Source organism: Apis florea, unplaced genomic scaffold, assembly GCF_048593485.1.
Source record: "Apis florea isolate Af1SG1 unplaced genomic scaffold, ASM4859348v1 contig_2495_pilon, whole genome shotgun sequence".
NCBI lineage: Eukaryota > Metazoa > Arthropoda > Insecta > Hymenoptera > Apidae > Apis > Apis florea.
This window is the reverse complement of record NW_028256595.1, coordinates 4,726,656-4,754,103: the sequence shown is the minus strand read 5'-3', so window position 1 is coordinate 4,754,103 and position 27,448 is coordinate 4,726,656. Positions and strand designations below refer to the sequence as shown.

General features: G+C 46.2%; 3 protein-coding genes across 5 annotated transcripts in view; 1 reads left to right on the top strand and 2 right to left on the bottom strand.

Annotated features, from left to right (window-relative positions):
* Positions 1–135, bottom strand: part of LOC100866714 (RIB43A-like with coiled-coils protein 1) — a 40,321-nt gene extending 40,186 nt beyond the window's left edge. Inside the window, exon 1 of the mRNA XM_086906393.1 lies at positions 36–135. Within this exon, the coding sequence (XP_086762519.1) occupies positions 36–74 (39 nt within the window). The 5' untranslated portion in view covers positions 75–135. The remainder of the gene's footprint in view (positions 1–35) is intronic.
* The window catches only part of LOC100866831 (uncharacterized), a 52,587-nt gene extending 35,201 nt beyond the window's left edge, over positions 1–17,386 (top strand). The window contains exons 2-8 of the mRNA XM_031915020.2: positions 8,425–8,560; positions 9,674–9,869; positions 10,833–11,043; positions 11,245–11,569; positions 11,844–12,110; positions 12,186–15,285; positions 15,432–17,386. Of these exons, the coding sequence (XP_031770880.2) occupies positions 8,425–8,560; positions 9,674–9,869; positions 10,833–11,043; positions 11,245–11,569; positions 11,844–12,110; positions 12,186–15,285; positions 15,432–15,785 (4,589 nt within the window). The 3' untranslated portion in view covers positions 15,786–17,386. The remainder of the gene's footprint in view (positions 1–8,424; positions 8,561–9,673; positions 9,870–10,832; positions 11,044–11,244; positions 11,570–11,843; positions 12,111–12,185; positions 15,286–15,431) is intronic.
* Positions 17,387–19,206: 1,820 nt separating this feature from the next.
* The window catches only part of LOC100865094 (neo-calmodulin), a 48,259-nt gene continuing 40,017 nt past the window's right edge, over positions 19,207–27,448 (bottom strand). For 2 of the 3 annotated variants that reach the window (XM_003689522.4, XM_086906396.1), the window contains exons 5-7: positions 26,509–26,599; positions 21,869–21,925; positions 19,207–21,011 (exon numbers count right to left, since the gene is read on the bottom strand). In XM_003689522.4, the coding sequence (XP_003689570.1) occupies positions 20,929–21,011; positions 21,869–21,925; positions 26,509–26,599 (231 nt within the window). In that variant the 3' untranslated portion in view covers positions 19,207–20,928. The remainder of the gene's footprint in view (positions 21,012–21,868; positions 21,926–26,508; positions 26,600–27,448) is intronic. The other variant, XM_086906395.1, reaches the window with a different exon arrangement.

Here is a 27,448-nt window from a genome sequence, read left to right as displayed (position 1 = left end):
CGCATCTCGCAATAGACGTTGTGAAAAATACTGACCTCGACAAATCTTGCGCAACAGGTCAACGGATGTGGCATCGATTCGGAATATTTCCATGGAAATTAACCTTTTTCCTCCTCCCTTCCCCTTTTATTTTAACTCCCTCTCTCCGTTATCCCCGCTTCGTTCGATCTCGATCGCGTTCCCGTATTACGTTGTTAATTTGTTTAAAGAAACTCTGGTTCGAAGAAAAAAAACGAAGGCTGGAATCATGGATATAAATCACGATACAAAGACTGTTCTCCATCTTTCGCGTCTCCTTTATTTCACCACTCTTTCCTCGAGAACTTCTGGAATCGAGTTCTGGAGAGAGGGGGTGGTCTATTTTTCGCTCGAGGAGAGGCGAAGGAAATGGCGCCACTTGCGAGTTCCGGGCGAACAGGGGCGAGGAGGGGATTTATTTTCGCGTGATTTCATGGAAGCGACCCCCTCTGAACACGCTCCTCTGATCCCTTCGTATTTAGGTCGCAGCAACCGCTCTCTCAACCGCCCTGTGCCGGCCAACGGTTGGATACGAGCCTTGTTCCAAATTTAGCCCCGGGTCTCGTAAGGCTTCTCCACCACCACCCTCTCTTCCGCGCATTCTCTTCGCTCGAGGCCCGGTTCCGCGAGGTTTCGTCTCGAGGAACATTTTGGCGCTCGCGAGAAGATTCCTAGAACGGCACACGACGAAAACGTAACGGCCGATGCGAAAACACGTGCGGTTGCACGCCTCGTCCACGACCACTCGAACGAGCCCCCCCTCTCTCTCTCTCTCTTTCTCTGTCTCGGTGACGCGCGATGATTCGCGGCAACTTGCCGCAACAACGTCGTTCTATCGCGACGTATTATTTATAGAGCTACTTGTCACGCGATAACGATGATCTTGGCCAAGGTTGTTGCTAACGGAACTGTGCCCGGTTCTACGGGTGCCTCTTCCGGATACTCTCCGCCACGATTTTTGCAAAAATTTGGTCGAGTTTGAATCGAGTTCGAGGAAGAGGAAACCGATTTTCGTGATTTCGTTGCAATTTTTCTTCAATTTATATTCTCCGAATAACCGGAGATTCAATTAACAAACGAATGAATTCGTCCAACTCTTTTTCCTCTGACGTTTTCTTGGGAACGAATCAAAACGCTTCGCGTTTGATTCAACTTAAATGTGTCTGATTAATGGGTAAGATGGAGAAGAATCAGATTTCGTTAGATTTTCCAATCGTTAATTTTAAGTCGCGATATCAAGAACGCTCGAGGCCGAGTTATCGTTTTACAAACCTCGGCTCAGATTAGGATTACGTTCGAAAGCGCGGATGACATCAGTCGATAAAGGGATCGATCGATCGATCCCCCGACAGCTGCACACGAGTTCCCTTATCAGACACGAGTTTCTTTTTCCCCGAGATTGGGCGTGGAATCGCGCGATAAACCGAGAGAAGGGGAGAGGGGGGGGGGACAGGTTTCAACTGGTTTCAAATAAAATCGAAGGTGCAACACTCGAACTCGACCTTCGATTGCTCGCGTGGAGCGGATATACAATGGTAAGTGAACTAAGACTGGTACGCGCGGTCGACTAATCTGAAATTTATCGTCGTTTCGAAGGTCAGGTGTGCTACGAAAGTGGGCAGGGACGGCCGGGGACACCCACGCTCGATTCAACCCACACTCCTTCTTTCAAAAGGTCCGCGCGATTGTGAGAACGCGTTCCACTTGAAAAACATTGGCGCGCGTTCGTTAATTGGCAGTTGGAGCGTATCCTCGTGGAAAAGCGTGCCTCTCTTATCGCGGCGTAGATCCGAAAGGAGCTTGATCGATTCCAAATTGTTTATTGCGACCGATTTGAAAATGAACTTGGTTAAAACTCTTTTCTAATTTCGTTTCCTGGTTTTCCTCGCGTATATATATCGATCGATGCTCTGCATTTTCACTGGAAACGAAATAATGTAGAAACGTTCTACGTTAGAACGTGTGTTTATAGGAAATGTTTTTAGGACGAGTCCACTCGTGGATATATATATATTGGGCGTGTGGCGCGAGTATAATGGAAAGGGGTTGTAAAATCAATTCGAGGAGAAAGGTAAAACACGTATTTTATATATGTGTGTGGGGGGGGGGGGAAGGAATAAATGAGAGAAATAGGAGGGAAAAATCTCAAAGTTTGATTCGATGTGAAAATTTTATTAAACTTTTAATGATGCAGGGGATATATGTAAGCGAGGAAGTTGAATCGTTAAATTAATGGATACGAATCGTAAAATAGACGCGTTAAAATGAATTTCGCGTGAATTGAAATTATTATATCGTTTAAAAATATCGAGATGAAAATGTATATCGTATTGAAAAAAATATTTGCAATCCTTTCGTTTATTAATCAAATTCGTGGAAATTCGTCTAAGAAACATTGTCTATCGAGTTGCGCGTAATTAATCCTAAGCGAGCCTCGATTAATTGTTTCGTGATTTCGTTATAATCTTGGCTCGAAACTTGTCGACGTGTATAAAACTTAGGTGAGAATAATATCCCACAGAAGTAGAATGGACGGGTCGATGGTTAGTATCGTGGAAAGAACACGGATAGACTGTCGTCACAAATGTGTTGGTGGGGGTAATCGAACTCGAAACTGGGTCGTGTTCGACTCGATCGAGTATAACACGACTTGAGGCCGCGTCTCTCTATTCGTAGGTCGTGTCTTTTTCTCCTCTTTTTTTTTTTTTTTTCTTCTTCCACGCCTTTCGATCAAAAGACGACGACGACGAGGACGACTCAGGTTTATCTGAGGATTTCTCTCGCTCGATGAAACTCGAGATTAGAACAATAAAGGAATTATATCGCTTAATCGGTTGATATCGTATTTACTTCGAGCAATAATTTTTTTCTACAAACAATCAGCAAGGATAAAGATAGGGGAACAATGCACTTGAAATTTCCTTATTTCACTTACCTTCACCTTTCGCGTACGATTACGTTGTTATTACTTGTAAAAGTCTTTCGTGCACGCGAAATCCGTATTTATTAAGGAAAGTTGTAAGAAAAGAAAAAAAAAAAAAAAAGATTCCAAGATTCGCGGAATCTTGTCCGATCGTGCGCAAAGTGGGAAAATTCGAAACGGAAAAAAGTGACACTGTTGAACGAAAGAATGGCGCTGCAACAGGCGAATCCACAACACTCGTCGTTTCGATTTGTCATCATTGTGGAAACGCGCGCGTGCATGCGAGGCTTACGCGCTGAGCGGCTCGGTCGACCTCGAGCACAATTTCCCGGATTGTAACAAAGTGAATGGCGGTCGAAACGATCCGCCGCGAAACACGAGCGACGCGTAATCCAGTTAGCGAAGTCGGTCGACACGCAGGAACGGCAGCCAGCTGCTGACGACAATTGTCAGCGTTAATTTCGTTCCATTTCTTGGCATTGAAGCGCGCGACGAGGAGGAGGAGGAGGAGGCGTGAAGAGGTATCGAAGCAAAAAATGCGCGATTCGATCGAGTTGTTCGAGTTTGGAAAGGGATTCGAGGAATTTTAAAAAACGAGGGACAGAGTTTCAGCAATGGAAATAGGTCGTCGTCAACGTTGATGGAAATTTTGTGAACACGAATAATCGGAAGTAAATTCGATTATACGTATGAATAATAAACGGGTGTATTATCCGTCCCCTTCTGCGTTTATAACGTGTTTAAACGTGCATTTTATCGCATCTGTCTCGGATTATTTTCAATTCTATCTCAATTGTATCCTCGTGATTCGAATTATTTATTATTTTTTCTACGATATTATTATACGATAAACAGAATGGAAAGGAAAAGAAAAATACGAAACAGGGTAATGATGATACGATTTAAATAAATAATATTTATCGCGTAATAATTCGAGGAATTAAGCGATTCACGTGAATTACGAATGATCAGGAACTAAGTAAATATTTACGTTAGGCTTTGGCTAGATCACTGATAACGAGCGAGGAGAGGATTTATAGAATGCACCGTTGTGTGTCGGGCTTTTCAATGGCCACGTAAATATAACTTAGCCTTAGCTAAGGAGAATTTTGCGTATAAGATGTTGGAACACGATATATAATTGCGAGGAGAAAACTGGTCATAAATAATGCGAACGTTCGTCCAAACGTGCAAATTGCAATTAGCGAAGCGAATGAAACACTCGAGTGGCACCAGCCATAACGTTATTCGAGTGAATACAGGTAGCGGCAGTTAAACCTAACGTTAAATCTAAACGCTCGAGGGGAAAAGGGGGAAGAAAGAAGAAGAAACTCGTCGAGAGAATCGTCCATCGACAAATCCATCTTCTTCGTTTCTTCTTCTTCTTCGAATCAATCTCGTCGTTAAACCCTCCGTCTTAAACGCATTCCTACAGATATTTTTCCAAATCAAACGTTTTTCAAACAAAGCGATTCACCAGAAGGTAAATGGAACGCGTCTCATTCAAACAAACGCGTCGCCATCTTGCGCGGACGTTACGTAAATATTTAATTGTGCAAAGATAGCTCGCGAAGCTAGCGACTATCCGTATCTCTCAAACTCTCCTTCTCTCTCGCGTTCACCTCTCGTTCGATAAATCTCGCCTATCGCCTAATCGATTCCCCTTATCTGACCCATCTCCACCGTGCGTCGGATCCGCGCGCTTTCTCGTCTCGCGAATCGAATTAATCAATTCGCGGGGCAAACTTTTCCTCGAACTAATTGCGAGATGGACGACGGATAGAGCTCGTCCGAGAGAGAGAGAGAGAGAGGAACCCGTCGTTTAGCGGTTAAACGTCGGCTGGACGCGTGCCGTCGTCCAACTCGTCCCCGCGTAATTGAAGACTAATTGGAAAGCGGAGTGCTGGTAATTTACCGTTTATCCCAGACGAGCGATATCTACGTCCATCGTCCAAGTTCGCGCACGCACGCGTCCTCTGTTTTCTCTCTCCCTCTCTCTCTCTCTCTCTCTCTCTGTTTTTTCCTTCCTCCTCTCGACGAGGCGTTTGTTCGAGCGCGTTCGAGCGACGATCTGCTCCACTTGCGCGAAGAAGAGAAGCGCGGTGCATCGCGCACGTTGAGGAGGATAGTTGTCGATTCGGGGTCGAACGGTCGTTCGGGCAATCGTGGTAACTTGCCTTTGGGATTTGGGTCAAACTACGCCCAGAAGCGTGTTATCCCCCGCGATTCCTCGAACCCGTCAATGGACAAAGTCGGGGTTCGTTAAAGTCGATTTATCGGTGTCGCCTCTCGTGACTCTATTAAGCGATCTTCCGTCTTTTTGCCGATCCGAACGAGTCGCTTTGCGAACGCTTTGGCTTGGTGCCTGCGAGCCAGAGAAAGCGAGCACCGGTATGCAAAGTTACGAGCGTCCAACGTGCAACGAGGTTACGAAGCTAGAGCCGAGGGAACATACGCGATATAGAAATCGATTATCGAGATTTCTGGTTGGGTCGAGCGGTTAATTAAGGTCCGTCGATTTTCAATTTTTTTCCAACAATTTTCAACGATGACGAATATCTGTGAGATCGCCTCGAGCGAGCATATATTGGCGCTGCCCTGCTCGTTTACATCCGCGGAGGCGGAGTAGTTGACATTCAAGCTCCGTCCGTCGCACTCGAATACGAAATTCTCGAGAAGAGGGTGAGGGGATAGGTGATCGACGATGCGCTCGCAGACGTTGCCTCGAGCGAATCGAGCGATCATCGATGCGGAGGCCTCGATAAAGTAACGAGATTTTGACGTCATCACTGTTTGCCGCCGAGTTCGTCTCTCAACGGTGTCTTTGGTTAAGAGAAGATCCTCGAAGAATGGAGTTTCTTTCGCAAATGTATCTTTTTTGATAATATTAAATAGAACAGCGATCGCGACAGGGAGAGATAAGATACGATTGGGAAAAGAAATGGAGCTGGTCGAATCGATCGTTTTCTCGTTCAAGATCTTCTTCTGTATCGTTGGCGCAACGATTTTTCCTAACGATTTTTTAAACTGCATCCGTTCTCTAATTTAACACTTTCACGCCGGCACGCGAGAACAAATTACCGTTATTAAATTACTAAATAGCGTTAAATCCCTCGAAACAACAACAACAACAGCTGTCTATCTCGACGGCAAGAAAGCGGCCGTTCCGCCACGATGCCCGCGAAAAAGTAAAAGCGGAAGAGCAACGTTTTCCATCTGTTGATCGGCCTCTCTATATAACGCTTCCACTCGTTTCGTTCGAGAACTCGTTGCCGTCAAAGCGGTTTACGTAAGCGGCGCTGGACGAAGTTACGAAACGGCCATTAAATTTCGCTTAGTTCCACGCTTAATTCCTCCCTAAACAACAGCCGAGATGCCAATTTATCCCCTTCTCGGGGATAATTTTTTCTCTTTCTCTCTCTCTCTCTTTTCCTTTTTCTTTTCTTTTCTTCTCGAAACGATCGGAAGCCGAGGAATTATTTCGCCCGCGGACCGACCAACACCGGTTGCAGATCCGTTTCGCAACGCATACACCTGCGAGCGATTATCCCTCGCCTACCTTGGCTTTCCCTGCCAATAGGCGACCGATTCGATTTGTCCTCGCGGAATAACCTGGCCCCTCTTCCCCTCCGTTGCGGGAGAACGTTAGAAACGTTTCTAAACGCCGATCTATATATATTTCGCAAGACAGATAGATTTCGACGAGAGAACGTGTTATTCGTCTCGCTCGAGAACAGGTGCAATTGCTTAGGAGGGGAAGGGGACCTTGCTTCGTGCTCGTGCGCGTCCCCTTGACTCGAGAGGAAACGTTCCACGTGGAATCCTTTTTTTTTTTTTCTCTCTTTCCTCCTCTCTTTTTGCTCGTGAAAAATGAACGACGTTTCGTGGGTGTGAAAGATTTGGAACTTCGTGGATGGATCGGGAAAGGGAAAAGGGTGAATGTCAAACGTGAAATGTCAAGTTTTCGAATATTGGAATAGAAACGATAATCGGAGACGACGCTCTTCCGTAATTTTTATTCGTTATGTACAAGTAACGAGATAATATATATATATATATATATTTTTTTCAAGAAAATAAAAGTATCGCACATTTATGGTGACTAATTCGATAAACGAACTGGAAATCCGAAAAAGTAAAACAGAGCTGGCACGTGCGCGTTTCTTTGTTGAAAGGTGAACGCAGAACGATCTAGACCGTTTTCACATTCTCCCAAATGGAATAAACATTTTCCATTTTCTCGGCCTGGCAGCGCCGTTGTCCGCCGAAAATAGCAGCGGAAGCAATGGCCGCGACATCGATCTACAGGGTGGAACGAATGTCGATCTTCTGAAGGGGGTGGGGGAAGGAGGGGTGTGGAGGAGCGATTCGATGAAACAAAGCTCGAACAGCGCATGACCTTGTTCCCCGCTGGAGCGGGCGGCTCTCGATAATTCATACCTCGAGCGAATCGAGATTTTTTTTTTTTTCGAAATTTCCTCCCCCGATCGACTTTTCGCTGCTCGGGAATTCTTTCTGGGAAAGTCGTTTAGATCTCCTCTCGTCCAAAGATGTACACGGACGAGAGTGGATTCGCATACGACGAACTGGTTTCGCCTATAAATAGCTATGTATCTGGAAAACCGAACGTGTGGGTCGAATAGAAGCTCGTCAAGGTCGTTCCAAGGTTACCCGAATCTCGCGACCCTTGGCTCGCTCTTATTCGAGCAATTGGAATAATATATATATGGTCGAATCAGTTGTTTTCGGTGTTTCGACGACCTTCGCGTCGCCTTGACACCACGACCTACTTCATTTTTCTCTCTCTCTCTCTCTCTCTCTCTCTTTCCTTCTTTCTCTCTCTCCACGACGCGAATTTGTATTCCCGGACTTGGCGTTACGCTAATAGAACACTTTAGGCAACCGCTCCGCCCACTGCTCTCGCGAGAAAAGTTTCGAATTTCGTCTCGAACGCCACACCCGATATATTCGCCGAATAAACATTTCGCGCTGTCGTTGGCGCCTGTTCTCTTCGCGGGTGAAGAATAATAGCGCGCAGTTTCCTGCGTTCGGAGGAAATTCGCGTGGATATTTCGGTGCGCCTCGTCGAAGAAAACGCGAGAGTCAACGAACGAACGCAGGGAATGAAAAAAAAAAGAAAAAAAAAGAAAAAGAAAAGGGAAAAAGGAAAAAGAAACGAAAGAAACGCGTGGAAATGGTGGAATCGTTGACCCGGTAGCGATGGTATGAAATTTTCAAAAAAAAAAAAAAAAAAAAGAAAAAAAAAATACAGAGGCAACGCGCGTTGAATAAAACACGCGCGACGACGCGTTATCGCGAGCGACGATCGATTTCCCTCTAGCGAGTCTCGAGGAACCGCGGTCGTCGTGTCCTCTGCCCTCCCTCTTCCTCGACTTCTTCCTCCCCCCTCTCTCTCTCCTCTCCTTCTCGCACGCTCTCGAAATGTGCACGCATCTCACACAGCGTTTGTTTCATCGTTACAGTGGTATACTGCGACTACACCGCCTCCGGAAGGTCACTGCAATTTCTCGAGGAGTACATCGCGAAGGAAGTGCTGCCATATTTGGGCGACACCCGAGCGTCCACCTCCATCTGCAGCCTCCAATCCTCTCTGTTCAGGTGAGTCTACGACGACGAGATCCTTCTCTTACGCGAACATACCTTTCATTCCCTTCCCCCGATAATTCTCCTCCTATCTATCCGCGCTCCCCCTCGCGTGAAATGTGGCCGCGATAACGATCGAGGCCGCGTGGAGAGGAACACGCGCACGCACGGATCGAGCGTCCACCAGCTGCCGCGCTTCCCAGAAACCGATCCCAGGCCCGACCTATTAATCGGGGAATCGCTGCGTAACACAATCGTCGATTCGTTTTCTAAATGCTCGCGCGGATCGTCAGAGAAAGTATCGCGCGCTGTGAATTTGTAATCGGCGATTTCCTACGCGACGGGGTTTCCGTTTTCCGCGCCACTCGACCTACGCTCTCACGCACGTCTCCTTTCTATTCATTTTCGAAGTTTTTCTCGCAAACTTTTCCTTCTCTCGTGTTTTCCGGGGAAAGGAGGGGAGGGGGAGTCCCGTTACTTGGCACAGTTTTCGATCGAAGCGACCCCGTTATCCTTAAATCTCGCGCGGTCGAACGTGCGAGGGGTGGTTCCTCGCTCGGCGTCCCGTTCCCCGGCGCTCGTGCCCCAGATCAATATCCACCGAGTCGAGCCAACCGCGCCGCTACACACATCCTGAACCAACTCGAAACGCATCCTTCTTTCCATCCCTCGCTCCGCTTTTAATCCTTTCGAGCAGAACACTTACGGGCCCCCTGTTAACGTCTGTTCACGCGAAAATATATATTGTTTAAGAAAATTCGCTTAACGAAAACCGATCTTTTTTATATCTTTCAAAAAGAAAAAAGAAAATCGCACGAGAATCGTTTTCGTTACGAATTTTGTATCACCGCTCTGTGATAACATTTCAAATTCGTCTCGCGTGATATCCTGCACGAAAGGAAAAAAGAAATGTATCCTTTCCTTCGATCAACGGTAGAATGATAAATCGAGGCGTCGCGGTGATAAACGCTTACGTCCCATTTACGTTCCGATCGACAAAGGAAACCGAGATCGGTAAATGTTGTGTGGGGAAACGCGAGGGGGAACGTTGGCTGGCGACTTTACGATCGTTAATGGGCACATGGAAGGCCGGATCGATGCGTGGTGACGGGAGAACGATCGTTACAGACACGAAGCCAGAGACATCGTCCGACACGCGGTGGGAGCTGGAGAGCAGGATGCGGTTCTTTTCACGGGTCAAGGCACGGCGGCTGCCCTCCGCGCGCTTCTGCGACACCTCGACCTCTCGAAGTCAACCGTGGTCTTCGTTGGACCGTTCGAGCATCACGCGAATCTCCGCCCTTGGCGGGAGCACGGAGTCAGGGTAAGGAAATAAACGAGTCGAAGGCTGACTCTCCCCTATCGGGAGAATATTTTCGAAGGATGTTCGCTTTCCGACGAATCGCCGTGTTTTAACGACGCCATTAATTTATCTTGTCTTGTCTCGAGCTATAAACGCGTATTATTCGCCGCGAGGTTAATAATAACAAAGGATGTTTTTATAATAAGACGGACGCTTTTGTTCCGAGTTGGAGATGCGTTCTTTTATCCCCGGGCGAAATTATCCCGTGGGAAAGTTTTTCAAAGTCTTCGACGCTTCGTGGAACGTGAGCGCGCGACACCACGGAAGGAAGCGATTTTATAGATCTTTTCCTTTGAAATTCCGCACTTCGTCGCTATAAAACTTTCGGTTCGAAGTGAAACACGAAGTTTCTCTCTTCTAAGAATTTTTCTCTTTCTTCGAACGGACGAACAATCGTTAATTTTATTTGAATTGCAAAAACTTTCGACGAATCGCCGATTTGAATCTCAGATTCGGAAATAGACCTCGCAACTTGACTTTGATTACACGTTTCACAAACGAGCTCGAGCCAAGATCGATACTCGACTACAATCTCTATTCTTCTCTACTCCATCGAATTTGTTTCTCGCCGCGATTGTTTTCGCGTGAAATTTTTTCCTTTTTTGTGAAAAATTTAATTTTTTCTAAATAATAAAAATTCGCGGTTTATTTAAATATTATAAAAATAAAGGATAAATTAAGTTGAATTACGTTCGTTACCTTTGAACGAACGCTTTCATTGCATCAATTATATAAAATAATAACAACGCGATGCGCAAACGTGATTACCCGCTCTTTGCATAATCGTCTCGATTACGAATAAATTACACGAAAATTAATAAGCATCGCGTGTATGGCGATGTATCTCGTGGGTACATGCAGTCGAATTGCAACCGAATTGAAGAAAACAAATTGGTTGTAACATTTTGGAACAATTAACCGCAGATAATACGAGTGTCGGAGACCAGGGAGGGCTTCTTAGACTTGAACGATCTCGATCGAAGCTTGATCAAGATGCGATCCGAGGGTGTTACGCAAATGATCGGATGCTTCAGCGCTGCCAGTTGCATAACCGGGGTTTTGGCAGATGACGTCGCCACGACCCTCCTCCTCCATCAGTATGGGGCGCTCAGTATCTGGGATTACACCACAGCAGGTAACGATCGTGCCCGTGCGGATCGTCGAATCGACGAAAGATATTAACGTGACGCAACCGTTTGACCCATTTCACATATAAAAATACCACCACCATTCGATCGCTCGGATATTATTCACGTTTAATTAACTCGTTGCGTAAAACGCGTTCCCTCCTATGCAAATTTTCGTCGTGATAAAACATACGTATATCACGTTGCAGCCCCGTACGTGCAAATCGACATGAACCCACATCTGCCCGGTGTCGGTGAGACGACCGTGCACAAAGACGCGATTATTTTCGCCGGGCACAAGTTCATCGGCGGGGTCCAGTCCCCCGGGGTGCTCGTGACCAAACGGTCCCTGCTCAAAGATAAAATTGCCACGGAGGACATGAGGGACTCCCATCACTATCACCGGGACGCGGAACTCCGCGAGGAGAGCGGCACCGCGGGTGTCGTGGAGGCCATCAGATGCGGACTCGCGGTACAACTGAAGGAGAACGTGACGCCTCGAGCGATCGTCGCTCGTCAAGATAAGATTTCCAGGTACCACTCTTCCTCTCCTATACGAGTTTAGTAACTTTGTTCTTTCTTTCTTCGTTCGAAGAATATCGATCGATCGATCGTCGATTCCCTGTTTGCGCTCAGCAACACCGATATCGTTGCGAATATTTATAGAAATATATATATATATATATATATATAGAAATAATAAAATTCGGCCTCGATCGATATCGAACGAAGTGGAGAATCATCGAGAAGGATAAAGATCGTATATCGTATCGATGAACCGACGCTTCCTGTTTCCCCCCTCCCGTAGGCAAGTGTTGGCACACGTACGCACGATCCCGGAACTGATCCTGCTCGGCAGCGGCTCGCAGAATGTTAAGAGGCTGCCGATCTTCTCGTTCATGGTTCGTCACCCGCGGGGCACGTTCCTTCACCACAACTTCGTGTGCGCCGTGTTGAACGACGTGTTCGGTATACAGGCGCGTGGCGGGTGCGCGTGTGCCGGCCGTTACGCTCACGACCTGATGGGGATCGACCAACAACTCGCCAAGGAATACCAGAAAGCTTTGATAGAGGGGTGAGTAGCTCTCGTATCGATTCTCTCGCCAACCTAGATTATATGTATATATATACGAACGTAATTTTATCGCAGGGAGCGGAACACGGAGAAGAACGAGGAGACGAACGCGGAGGGTTTGAGGCCCGGATTCGCGAAACTGTCGTTCCCCTTCTTCATGTCCGAGGCGGAGGTCGCTTTCGTTCTGGAGGCGTTGAAAATGGTCGCGACGGAAGGGTGGAAATTGTTGCCGCAATACGTGTTGAACCCGGACACGGGCGAATGGAGGCACCACACGAACAGCGTGTTCAAAGAGCGAAAGTGGCTGAGCACGATCAGATACACGGACGGGAAGATGAACGCTTCCGAGAGGCGGGTATCCGGCACCGGTGTGCTACCCCAGAACTACGGCGATTGTTTGCAGACGGCGCGTAACATCTTCAACAGGGCGAGGAAAATGGCGCAGAGGTATCCGCTCCAGATAGACCGTAGCTACAATTTCGCGTCGGAACGGTTCGAGTCCCTTCGATGGTTCATGCTGCCGTGCGAGGCGCAGGATCTCCTTCTGGGCAACTCGCAGAACGTGAAGCAAGACGTGCCTTTCAATCCGATCCTCTCCTGGAACAAGCATCACGGCCACCACACGCCGACCACCACCCACGACAGCCTGCTCAATTCCCTCGCCCTTGCAAACAGTATCCGCCGATTGAACAGCGACATCCCCCGCACGGGAAACGTCCCGATCTCCCCCAATTCGCCCAGACATCGAAGCCTTCCCGCGTTGAGCTCGGCCAGGAAGACGCTGTTGAACGCGACCGAGTTCCACCGTCACCCGTCCCCCTCCTCCGGTCCAGCCAGCGGATCCAACGAGGAGGAGCATCGTCGCCCGTCGTCGTCGACCGTGGAGACGGATCGAAACACGGTCGTCGAGCCGAGCAAAGGTCAGAGATCGCCCGCCACTTGCCCGAGCTCGCCGACTCCGGTGAGATTCGCGGTGGGCGAGGCCGTCACCCCGTCGGCCCTGGGCGCGATGCCCATGTCGGGCAACAGGCCTGGCAAGGAGCTGATGATGCACGAGGCCTCGAACGCGGGCCGAGTCAGGTGCAACTCGCTCGGCAGTACGAGCGGCGGCGCGGATCCCGCCAATCGAAACGTCGCGTCCTCCTCGTCCTCCCCGATCCCCCCGCTCCCCCTCAGCCCGCAAACGTTGACCAGCCTCGGCCTGAGCGGGAACAACGGCAACAACTACTCGAAGCACAGGCGCCACCATTGCAGCTGCAGCAGCCAGACGGATTTGAACTCGTTGGAGTTGGACAACGGGAGCCCGAGCCACTCGATCTTGTCGTTGAATTGTCACACCGCCACCTCGCCCCCCTCCTCCTACTCGTCCGTTAGCGATTACACGGAGAAGTTCGTGGGCGGCGGCAGGTCGTCCCCGATCTCGGGGAACGGAGGCCAAAGGTCGGAGGACGATCTGAGGGCTTACGTGAAGGAGATGACGAAGGAGCTCGCGACCGAGATCAAGTCGGAGATACGGGAGGTGATCTCGAAGGTGGACGACGCCCTGTCGGAGACGAACACGTCCGAGAACACGCCGCAGCATCACTCGAGGAATCTGGCCGCGGTCGGCCAGCTCTCGGTCGAGGAGAAACAGACGAGGCACGATTCGTTCACGGCCAGCGACATCGCGGAATACCTGATGGAGTTCTCCAAGGAGATGGCCAGCGAGGTCAAGTCGGAGATCAGGTGCATGGTGAACGCGGTGGACGGGTTGCACAGGCACTCGCCGGACGCGTCCGCTTCCGACGTTTCCTCGAACGGTTGCGGCTCGCCCGACCGGGCGGGGAGAGAAGGAGGAGGAGGAGGGATCGTGCAAGCGTCCGCCAGAATATCGGCCAGGCGAAGCGGGCCGATAGAGATCTCGGGGAAGGTGGGCGAGTTGACGCAGCAGGAGAGCAAGATGTCGAGCGAGTGCTCGTCCGACGAGACGGTGATATACGTGATGAAGCCGGCCGAGAACGAGCAGGTGGTTCGCAAGCGGTCGAAAACGGACGACGCGGAGGAGCACGCGGTCCACGACCTCGACGACGATCTGAACGACGACGATTCCCAAGAGCGGGCATGCTTGGAGATAGGGGACGCGAGAAAGGTGCTGCCGAAAATCTACTCCGCGGTGAACTCGGTCAGCTCCCAGGACAGCGGTATCAATCTGTCGTTTCACGAGAGCGACAAATCCCTCGACTCGATGGATTTGAAGCGCAGCAGCAGCGCCGAGTCGAACTCGACCAACAGTTACGGCCGCAAGCCGAGGACTTGCTCGATGACCGCGCTACCGTCCAATAAGTCGAACAGTTGCAACAGGCAACAGGCGGCCCGTCAGAACGACGATTTCTCCGAGGACGAGGAATGCTCGAGCAACGACTTGAAGGAGGAGGAGGACGGGGACGCGGCTAGTTCGTTCGGGACGAAGGAGGATGGTGGTGGAAAGGTGGAGGCGTGCCGTGCCCAGTGGCATTGCCCGCCGAAGAACATATGGAAGCCGGCCGTCGAGGCGATGCAGGAGTTCGACATGATCCGGGACAACGATCGGGTGCTGGTTTGCTTGTCGACCAATTGCAAGAGCTCCCTCTCCTTGTTGCACGCGTTGCACCAATACCGGTTCTACGTCAGGTCGAAGGGGGTCGACTTCGAGATCGGCGCCGCGACCGTGGACCCGAGCGGATCCAACCCCGTGGAACTGGCCGGCTATCTCAAGAGTTTGAACGTCCCTTACTTCCACGAGGAGCGGGAGGAGGAGGAGGGGGAGGAGGAGGAGGAAGAGGAGGAGGAGCAGCAGCAGCAGCGGAGCGAGGAGGGGAAGCGCAACAGCGGGGGGTTGGAGGAGGGGGTGGACGCGAGCGGAGCGTGCAGCTTTTGCGATCGTGGGACCAGGGCGCAGTTGTACGCGATCGCCAAGCGACACGGTTACAACGTTCTGGCTGTGGGCCAACACTTGGACGATCTGACCGAGGGTTTCCTCGTCTCGGTGTTCCACGGCGGCAAGCTGAGAACCATGAAAGCCCACTATTACATTCGCCGTCAAGATCTGAGGGTCGTGCGCCCGTTCGTTTACGTACGGGAGAAGGCGTTGAGGCAGTTCGTCGAGACCAAGAAGCTGTTGGTCTCGCGGGGAATCGGGTCGAGCGACCTTCCCGAGGTGAGCAACCCCCTCTTCTCTCCGATTTTATTTATTTATATCTCTACCTCGTCCACCTCGTCTTTAATTAGACGCGATCGATAATTCTCTCGCTCTTGACCCCCCCCCCCCCCGTTGTTCTCAACGTTGTTCGATCGTTGTTGCAGAAGCAGAAACGAAGCAAGGAGCTGATACTTCAACAACAAGAGCGCGCTTACCCTCGCCTCTACTGGTCCCTGAGAACCGCTCTCCGGCCATTGATCGACGCCCACGAGCAACAGATCGATCTGGACCTCGTCTCGCCCGTGGTGAACACGCCGGGGAGCAGTTCGAGCGGTTCGAGCAGCGGTTGCTGCAGCTTGGCCGTGACGGCGACCAACAACGGCGGTGGGCAGCAGAAGAGGCAGCAGCGAACTCGAGCGAAGGCGAATTCCTCGATCTCGTCGGTGACGTCGGGCCAGTGGCAGGCGGCGGGGGAGCAGGACGAGAACGAGGAGACGGACGAGGAGCCGGTCCTTTGAGGGAGACCCGTCGCGAGATGGGATTTCAATCGTGATTCGATCTCATCCTCGCATCGCCGTCGAAAATTACCGTCATCGGCGTTCTCCTCCGTAATCAGGAGGAGGAGAATGCGTTTCGCCGCCGCGGCCAAGATTCCAAATCCCGAGGGAGGAGAATGCTAAGGGAGAGGGGAGTGAATCGATGATGACTCGTTGTTTCGGGAACACCGTCGATCGATCTGATGATGAAACGAAACGGCGCGTGTCGCTCATTCGAACGCGTATTCCTCATCTTCCGGACTCTCAAGGATCTCGTTAGGCTGTTCTTCTCCCGCCGCACCGAAACTTCCTTCGATCGATCGTTTGTTCGAACGATCGAGAGGATCGCGTTCCATCGGAGATCCTTCAAATTTTCTCCAATCGGATTAGACCTCTGATTCCGGTTTTACGCGGTTTCTCTATTTCGGTTTCGCGAACATGCTCTTAACGGATCGTTTCGTGAACGTTTTCGTTTCACGCCTTGAGCGTTCTCCAAAAAGAGAGAGAGAGAGAGAGAGAGAAGAACGTCGATGCACGAAAATAGAGATATATATATATATATACATGTATACATATATATATATATATACGAGTATATATTACTCGTTCGACGCAACGGACGCAACGACGGATCGGATTTTTTTTTTTTCTTCTTCTTCTTCTCACGAAGTGGTTGTTCCGTCGAGGATGTATGAGAACGAGTACCGTCGTCGCTGTTCGTTCGATATCTAACGATATCTATACAATTGCTTCGTAAAAGCTACTTAAACAAAACGTTGTGCGCGGTTTAAATGTTACTTACGTAAGGACACTTATGTTAGCGTTTAAAAAAATAACCAACCAACCAACCAACATGTTGAGACTTCGGTTGTACTTTACGAGTTCAGAGCACGCGGGACCTTTGTGGTAGCTAGACACACCGGATTCTCGTTGGAATCGATTTTTTCCCCGATTTCCCGAGGAAGGTGAAAGAATTCGAATCGAGAAAAAAAAACGGATGAAGTCCCGAGGAAAATGGTTCGGATTCGACAGGCCAAGGAAATTTCGGACTTGGGAAATTTTTGACGGAGAAACGGAAGAAACGAAGAGGGGAAACGAAGTGGTGACTACTTGAGAAGCGCCAAAACCTCGACTGCTCAAGGGACCGCAATTTTAGCGTAAACGAGAGGAGGACACTTGATTTTTTATATTATAATTGTGATTTGATAAAACGAACGAGCCTCGTGTCTCGCAACGGTGACGAGTTAGGGTTAGTCGCATAAGAAATTACCAAAATTTTTGTAAAATCTCACACCCGCGCTCACACCCGAATCGAGAACGAGCCTCATTTTTTCGAGCATTTTTCGATGAATTCGAACGTGATTGTTCGCCTTGATGTCTTTCAATTACGGGGGAGGAGAGAGAAAGAGAGAGAGAGAGAACGAAAAGAATTTGAAAAATGACACGATTTTGTTTCGAATCGATAGGACGTTCATTTTTTTTGCGGTCAATAAAAATATCGTCCTTGACGATTCGACGATTGCGCCATTAATTGATTAATTAACTAATTACTGCACGCGGCGGAAATCAAAAAAAAAAAAAAAAAAAAAAAAGAAAGAAAAGAAACAAAAAAGAGAATGAGAGCGAAAAGGGAAACGCGCTTGTTCGACTTTTTTGTAATAATAAAAACGCGCGAAATCAATCGACGATGTATTTATCAACTCGATCCGTTTTTTTTTTTTTCGGTTCACGCGAACGTTTCCATTAAACACACCGGATGAATTAAAATCGAAGAGAACGGAAGAGAGAAGGAAAGAATGCGAGAGAGAAAGAAAGAAAGAGAGAGAGAGAAAGGATTTGAGAGGTGAAGGTTTTGACTAATTCTCAATCGTATTGCATGTAATTTCGATAGCACGCACACAAAATAATGCGCCTAGCCGCGTAATATTCGTAAATATATACGTGTAAATACATATTTGCTTCTCTGGCAGAGTAAACCGAAGACACATGATATATATATACATATATATATATATATATATATATATATATATACATATATACATATACATATATACATATACGAATCATTATACGAAAGCTTTTTCCTCTTAACTGGTAAATATACGTACATCTATACATATATATCATGTATGTCGCCTTGTTCGAAATCATTGGCGGATCATATTTTTCGACTATTGTATAGCCCCTTTTTCGTCGAAGAACAAGAGAGAGAGAGAGAGAGAGAGAGAGAGAGAAAATAGAAAAAAGAGAATCGATCGATCGCCGAGAAAATCTTTAGGAAAGATCGCGTGGTATTTTCGATTTTTTGGACACGCCATGTACTGGGATTCGCGCAACAGGAAGAATAATATTCCAGCCATTGTAGATTACACGTTCAAGACCAAAAAAAGCGAAACCGGTTGAAGCAGGATGGCACTCAGGATTAGGAAGAGATTCGTTCTAAAGATGGAAAATTGGACGATGCACGGCGGATACGGGCTTGACGATGATCGATGATAACAATGGGACAAGTGAATTTTCGGCTCGATACTTAACGAACTCGTCTTCAACGTTTTCGTTTCGTTTAGGTTCAGTGGACAACAGTGTACGCTCGCTATCGTTAGGATTTTACTCGAGGATGCGTAAAGCTCCGCGCGTGTACGTAGACCGCATGCAAAAAAAAAAAACACACACACACACGTTGTAGGATCCTCCCGGTACGGAATCTCGCGTCGTATCGATATTTCTTAAAAACACGACCCATTCGTTCGGGGCGGATGTGTTCGACACGATGAGAAACCGACAGGAACAACACACACACACACACACACACACACATACATACGGGAAGAGAGAGAGTGGCACGTGGAAAGATGATATAGAGAGGATGTACGGAAATCTCGATCTATATGGATTTTCGTGGATAGATATTAATACCATATTTTCCGAGAGTTACGAGAGGACGTTGTTACTGTAAAGATATGTAAGTTTATTTATCGCTAATAAAAATGAACGTTTAAGAAAAATAACCGAGTTTGTTGTTGTTGTTGTTGTTGTTGTGAATATTCATGTGCACCAATTCTTTTGTTGTTCGTATCGATTATTACATCCGTTTCTTCGAAGCATGTATCACGCGTGAAAAAAATAATTTCGAAGAATTTGCACGATCGAATTTTTATTTCTTGTCTCCTGTGTGTGTGTGTGTAAACGGTTCGCCGACAACGAACTATTTTCTCGATCTTTGTGGTATTAAAAAAATGTAATCGAGAACAAAATAACGCGAGATTGTTGGATATATATATATATATATATAGAAAGGAACGCAAGCGCTCGCTAAAGCGTTTCACACTTCGTGCTGATCGTTCACAATTTTCACAAGGGGAGAGTGATGCACGAAGAAATCGACGTGAAAACGGTGAAATTTTGTTCAGTAGATTTATTAGACCCTTTAAAATATTTGAAACAGCGTGCGGCTCTTATTTGGCGTAACAGTGAGATATCGTAATAAGGTACACAGTACGAAGCTCAAAGAGAGCGAAGCGATCAAGATCGATTTAAAATTCACAATTCAACCGTTCGATTCCTCGACGCATGCTCGTAAAAATCGAGCGCGGGGAATCGAGATCCGCGTCCTCGAGAGTTTTTTTTTTTCCTTCCTCTGTTTCAACTGTGCAATCGCCAGTTTTTCACGTCACGTTCACGCTCGTCCACGTGTTCTCCCCAAAAAAGGGCGGGAACGCAACCTCTGATGGCATAATCCACGATCGTCGTCCGGTTTAAACGATCGCGATCGATCGTTTCGTTTTACTGCGGTGCTCGATTCTTCTTAACGCTTACTTACGTTACTTTTACTTTATAGATGGAGAATAGAGTACGTGACTTAAGACAAGATTAGACGAGAGAGAGTAAAATCGAAAAATCCACATATTCTTACGAGAAGAAATCGATTATCAATCGGTCGCTCTTTTTTTTTTCCTTTTTTCTTTTTTTCTTTTTTTTCTTTTTTTCTTTTTCCTTTTTCTAATCGATCGAGACACGGGCGACTTGGACATCAAGAGATTCGTCGAACGAGTAATTAAGCGAGGAAATGGACGTTCGTCTTGGGAAAAGGAGCACAATCATTGCAATCTTCGTTTTCTTTTTTTTTTTTTTTTTTTTTTTTCAATCCAGAAGAAGATCGTTTTTTTTTTATCAATGGTCGTGTCTCCGTTTCCCTGATCGATCCCTCTCGCGTCTCGCATCGCATTGAATCGTCGAGCATAGTTCACGAGGACTCATCGGTAGAGATACTTTGCAACGGTTAGTTAACGAAGAAGATTAGATGACGCGTCGCTTGTTGGGACGTTATGTTACGCGAAACGTGAGCTGATATTTTTGTTTTTTTTTTCTCCTCTTAGTAAATTACATCTTTCATTTTGCTCACGTTGCAATTAAATCAAGGGTGCAACTTTTTTTTTTTAACATAGAGAAAATAATAATAATAATAATCTCGTTGAAATTGAAACGATCGAATTTCCTTGAACGACGCACGATTTTAATATCGATATTTCGCGTAATATCGCGTAGCGAGCTGGCAAAAGATAGAGTTGCTCCGATTCGGGTAACATAAAATCGCGCCAAGCGTTGTATCTACAATTCTTACGATAGATGCTTGTCGAAAAAGATCCTCTGACATCTTTGACCAAAGGTAACGAGCGTTAGTAGCAACTAGGCCGTGATGAATCGCGTTTCGAATTGTCGCGCGATAACCTAGCCGTGGTAGAGTCAGAGAGTGGCACGCTCTATCGGTTCGAAACGCAACTATCTTTCGCGCCGGCGCGAATTTTAAAATTTTTCCTTCTCCTCCTTTCATACTTTCTTCGTTCCATCCCTTTTTTCTTCTTCTTCTTTTTTTTTCTTTTTGCTTCATTCGATGTACAACGTCGAAGACGAGCAAAAGATATATATATATATATTTTTTTTTTCGAAGAAATCGTATCGTCGAACATCGGATCGAATTTCGATCCACGACGCTCGAATTACATGCAACGAAGTGAATGTCAGAGGGAGGGGGGAAAGTATGCGACGAACGTGTATGTCCGTCGTCCTGCTGGCTCCTCGTTAATTCGTTCTATCTAACACAGACACGAGAATAAGTAAAATCCTAGTAGCCCGGGGACAGCACCTCCTCCTCCTCGTCCTCCTCGTCGTCGTCGATCCCCGGCTCTCCGAGAGCGTGGACGAATTCTGGAAACAGGAAGACCCTTTTTTGTAATATATATATATATAATAGGCAACCGCGTGTTCTTAAGGACGTCGCAAAAATAGATAGGTTTGTCGATTCACATCTCGCCCCTACTTTCGTCCCTCCTCTCGAAACGACAACTTCGAATTCCTCCCACAGAGGCATAGGATTACGGGAAACTTAGGCGCGTATCGAAAACTTCTTCGGCATAGAACAGAATTATAAAATAAAATTCGTTGTAGCCAGCCGGTGCTCGTAAATAATATAAATTCCCGGCAACGACGCAAACTCGATGAACGTGAGCTACGTAACGAGTTGTAACGTAGGAGGAGATAGCGATCGAACTGCAAGGAGGAGGAGCAGGGAGGAACGAGATAGTTTCTTGGAGCCCTAATGCGACGACGGATCCCTCGTTTCGAGAAATAAGGATTGGAAAATCACGCGAAATCTTTGGCCATCTTCGAAGAAAAAAGGGAGGAGGAAGGGGAATAATCGTGATCGAGACGTTCATCGTAGGCGATAATGCACGTTGGCCTGAGAATCTATGACACTCTCGGAAGGGCGGAGGATGCAAATGGCGGAAGATCGAGGCGATTTTTTTCGTTTCGATTACAATTTCAACCCGATGTCCGACACTTCTCCGATCCCCTTTAACTTTATCCGCCAATATTTCAAGATTGTCGATCTCGTCTCCAATGGCCCCTTATCTCCAAATTCTTTCGCGTGTTTCCGCCCAAAATTTTTCCACCCTTCCGCGCTCGACGAAAGAAAAAGCACGAAAGCATATATCGAGAATTGCCGGCTCCTCGTATTTTTCGATTATTAGAAACTTTTATGGGGGAAGGGGGATAGGGCTTACCGTAGAAATCGATACGACCGTCTCCGTCCACGTCCACTTCCTTGATCATATCCTCGACTGAAACACAGAGAGAAAGGCAGCTTACGTTTTGTGTTTCGTGTCACGATTTGAAAATTATCGGAGATGTGAATCTCGAGAGCGAGCGGAAATGAACATACAGGGTTTTTTTAGTTTTTTTTTTTTTTTTTTTTAGAAGAAAACAAGAATTCGTGATATTTTTATGCTTCCTTGCTAGTTTACGTTACTAACGTATACACAGATATTTCAATGGAAATTTTATTATCATCTGTTCTATCTTTTATCCGTTTCTTTTTTATGACGATGGCTAGAAAAATGTATAAAACAAAAATAGCATAAAAAGTATAAAAAAAAAAAAAAGATATAAAAATATAAAACTTTCACCGAAGAGATAAAGAATACTATCGGTTACGTGGAATCCTATCAGTTCTACTCAGTCTCGTAGAAAAGGAAAAAAATAATATTTTATCGATCTTTTTTTTTTACTACGCTTCGTGAAATTCTCCTCGATTTTACGCGCATGTTGCCTAGAATGTTGTAATATCGCGTCGGATTGAAAGCCGATTAGATCGATTGTTAATAGCTTGTCTCAGGTATATTAATATCCCCGCCATTAGCGCGCGTGTCATCATAGGATGACACTCACCGACGCGGAAAATATTGCATTTAGCCTGATTAAAGTCACAGCCCATGGATGCCCGTTCGTATGCTAATTGACGAGGCAAAGAGCGCGCGGCAATTTAATTTTTCCCCGCCCCTCTCCGTTAAAATCCCAAGTGTTAGGGCGCGAAACATCATGCGATTAATAATTCCACGCTTCTCCCGCGCTAAAAACACTTCGATATAATGTAACCGCTTTCCCCTCCCCACCCTTCGCGTGACACGTGTAACGCGTGGAAAAAGGTGGGAAACGACGGTGGCGCGAGACGTGGCGCGATCGTGAATTCTCCGTTTTAATTCCATCCGATAAATTCGATTAATTCGACGGAGTTAATTCCGTTACCGCAAATTTTCGCGTTAATCGTTGAATTTTCCCCTCCCTGATTCTCTCTCTCCCTCTCTTTTTTTTTTTTTTCGTTTACCTTTTGATCGAATTTCCCCCCCTCCCCTCCCCCAAGGATTAATCTTAATTCCTTGGATTTGCGTGATTGTAATTAACCTACGATCTCGTAATTATTTCGATTGAAGTTGGGTCAAAGATCGATTTTAAATCAGTACGGAACTTTATTTCCTTTCTATTTGGAGAAAGATGAAAAGTGTCACAAGTATTACACTTCGATTCATTCGATCGTATTCAGTCTCTGATCGATACAATTGATAATCTACGGGTGAATACACAACACCTGCGCGAATTTCCCATGATCCTCCGTGGACGATTAATATTGTTACTCCATAATTCCCTATTAATTCTAATCACGATCGCTTCAAGTTTGCCAAATAAGCCGAAGAAAGTCTCGGGAGAGAGCCACGAGAGCTCTCAGTAAAGTTTCCTCTTTAAAACTGGCTCAACTCGATTAAAAAACGTAGCCGAGTACGATATTCTTTTCTTTTTATACGTAATCACAATTTGAAACATCGATTTCAAAAGAATTCAGAATTCCCTCTTTTTTTCCCCCGTCCCCTTCTTTCTAAGCGTATTCTCTCGCGGAATAACTAGATCGCGGATTTTTTATCGCGGTTAAAACAAAAGTACAAATATTCAACTTACGTTACACGCATATATCATTCGAAATTAATTTTCATCGTGTAAATTTATTTTTATATAAAATTTCTAGAATATTATTAACATTGCACGACGCATAAAAATAATTTTTTCATACCCTCCCCCCCCTTTCTTTTTAAATATATCGTTTACCCGTTATTGTTTACCCGTATAAAATTGAGAATACGCGTATAATACACGTATTGTTGTTTCAGTATCGTATCGACTTTTTTCTGACCTTATATAAATAAACCATTCAGTACGTCCCCACAATGATATATCAATGCATCGTTACGATTAAATATATTGTTCGTGATATTCAGTTACGTAAAATATCAAAAGAAGAAAACGTATAATGCGTCCATATTTCTTTTTTTTTTATCCATAAAATTAAACTTTTCGCTTTTCAAAAAAATACACGTGTAACGGATAGATATAGAAGAGTATATTGGAGTATAAAGAAAATCGGCAAGAAAGTCGTCCAACGAAGACACTAATAAAGGATCGTAAAATGGAGTGATTTTCTCGAAGGGGACTGCCATTATCGTAATCGACTTGGTGGCCCAGGGCAATTATTAATACGTACACAGAAATACGTGTACGGCACAAATTGATTCCGGTCAATTAGTAACCCCATCCCATATATTGGACGGATTATTACGTTACCCAGGTATAGATGGAGATGAATGGGGAGCGTACTCGCGCAATTTACCATCTTGCTGCACGGCCACGATGTATTAACGCAACTTTGGACAAATTCTGGCCGAGATGCCTCGCCGAGATTGTTCGCTGAACGAGACTTCCGCCCGGAACCGGAACCGGGGATAGTCTCATTGTTTTTTGCGCGGTAAGTTTGTTAGCTCGCCATGACGAGAAGAAAAAGATAACGCTATCTTTTCATAAGATAAAGAAACGAAGAAAAATCAATCGAGAGGGGAGATGGAAAGAGGAGAAGGAAGGAATGCGAGTGGTGGAAGATGGGATAGATGGGCGATGTAAATTGGAAGAGAAGGATTCGAAATGGATCGATTCCACGTCGATACGATGATGATTCGAAGGAAAAAATAAAAATTCACGAGGTAGATAGAAATTTCTCGAGCGAAATTTTTTCGAAAGTATTATTCGATTCTTTATTTATATTCCCCTATTCCCTTTACACCCGCCTGAAAGATAAAAAATAGCCGCGTCTTCAATTCCCTTTTAATTCTGAAAATTTCAACGGGATTCGCCACGAATTTATACATCATCGCGACATCGGGGGACACGCATCTCTCTAAATTTCATCGCTTTAACATTTCAAAGATGCTTCGAATAAAACATCTCGCGTACCTTTTTATCTATATTTCACAAGATACTGCGAATCGAATTTCTCGCATCGTAAAAAAGGGGGGAAAAAAAGAGAAAATCTCATATCCAACCAACTGTCCTCGACTTTGAGAGTCGTTTCGCGCGTAACGAAATTTCACGCGAACCTTCCTTGGATCCATCGCGCGATCGCTCTTAACGCGACGTCGCGCTTTTGAATTGCAAAAAAGCTGGCGAGATTGCCGCGTAACTAAGGGAGAAACTAACGGTCGAGGACTGTCGATCGGTGACCGACGTTTATTCACGCGAGAAACTTTTGCCAACTTTTGTCTCGAGACGTTCCCTCCATTTTTTTATTACGGATTCGAACGAAATTAGAGGGCACACACGTCGGCTAATCCCGCGAGATAACAGGAACGAATGCTTTCTCGAACGAAATCTTACATCACGTTTTGTGATAATAACACCAACCCGTTGTCTCCTACCTTCCCTTTCTTATTTCGCTTCATTTCCCTCGGATTTGTTCGTTGGAACGATATTAGAACGTATCTGTCTCGCTTTTTTCCAAACGAAGTGTATATATTTTTTTCGATAACACGTACCTCGAAAGAGAAATTTCCTCGACGAAGAAGTGTAGAAATTTATATAGAGAATAAGGCGGAAGGATGTTTGCAACGATTTCGGGGGCGCATCCGTGAAAGTTTGTGTCGGTAATCCGCCGCGACAGTTACTCCGTTGCTCGATCCTTCGTTCCCGCGTTTTCTAAGCGACGCGCGAAGACGACGCGAGATTGGAATCGATTTGTCGCGACGAAAGGACAAGCTCGAAATTGCTGTCGAGCGAAAAGTTTCCCGTCTCTCTCTCTCTCTCTCTCCCTCTCTCTTACGGCAAGTTTTTGTCTCGGCAGGCATGTTACTTGGTCGCTTTCCCCCAGTCGCTCGAGAGTTTGCTCGAAAGTCGAATCAATATTTCCGCTTTGCTTAATCAATTTGGAATCGGTTGAGTGCAATTAACTTGCCTCTTAAGTGGTCGTCTGCAATCGAATTAAACTCTCTAACGGCAAATTTGTTAAAACCTGGAGGGGAACGTGTTTTTAAAAGTTTGCACCACTTCGTACAGACGCAATCCGTGGACAAAGTCGTGAAAATCTTTCGTAAAGAAATTTGAATCTTCGTGGAAAAATTTGAAGAATCGTGGAAAATAATTTTTAAATATCTTGCGATGTAGAGATACGACTCTTTTCAGATTCTTAAACTGGCCGAAACCTCGTGCATTGAATACCGCGTACTTGTACATCTATCATATTCCACTCCACTTTTCTACGATAAAAGCTGCTGAAGCGATGCCCCGTGTCACGCTACATTCCCTTGACGTTTCGTTCACTCGCCACTTCTATGTATTCTATCATGTTTGGTATTATTTATTATTATTATTATTTGCACCGTTGATTTATTTATTCAACCCCTCGATTCGTTTGCGCGTGTTTTCTGTGTTTGATTTCGAACAAAAGGATCAAATATTAAAACGTGTTCAAATAGAGAGAAGAATGGAAAGCGGCGATGCATCACAAACGAAACACGATGTTGAAGATACACAATCAATGGCAAATACGTACTCTCTTCTTCGGACAAGTCCTCGCCGAGACATTGCAGCACTGCCCTCAAATCGGATGCGGTGATGTATCCCCGATTGTGTTTATCGAATACCTGCAACCGAACGGAAAGAAATCGCTACAGAGATCTTCTTTGTTGTTGTACGCTTTATTTATTATCATTATTATTATATCGCAAACAACACTATTGGTAGAATGTTAAATATTTATTCCAACGAATATATTTAAATTGTTGGAGAACTTTTGCCCTTGAATTCTTTCCACGCAATTTTCTCCAACGTTTTGGGAAGATTTTACCACTTCATTTATTATCCAATATTTAACCGGTCGTATTCAGTATCTACTATATTTACCTAACATTATAATCGCGTGATTCACCTAAAATTTCTAGAGACTCGCCACAATAGTTCACAATTTTCTAATGCGCACGATTCGATCGACGAATTCGACGAAAAGTAGCGCTTGGGAAAATAAATTCTTCACCGACACCACGATTAGAGCAAGTTTCGCAACACATCCCTTCATCTCGAGGATAAATGGAATTAGCAGAGCAAGGAAAATGGCAACCGTCGTCTCCTTTCTCTCCTTTGCACGAAGCGAGGGTGATGATAATCACGCGGTCGCGCGACAGTTTCGCGAGAAAATGGGGATAACATCGACGCGCGCGTCTATTATTCATCTGCCGCGACACCCGCCCGTCACACTTTCGCCGAGGATTGATGCCGCTGTTGGTGTCCACCGTGCTTTTCGACTCTCCACGCTTCGTTACAGGCAAATTGATATAGGTTTGCTCGCACGCTCGAAGAGAAACGAGGACACGTACGAGAGATAAGAAGTCACCGTTCCGTTTGGATTTTCGGTGATGGAAGTGTGAGAGGAAGTTCATTGAACGAGGATAACGAGAAGCGGATCAGCGAAGAAACGGTTATTTTCATGGCGGATT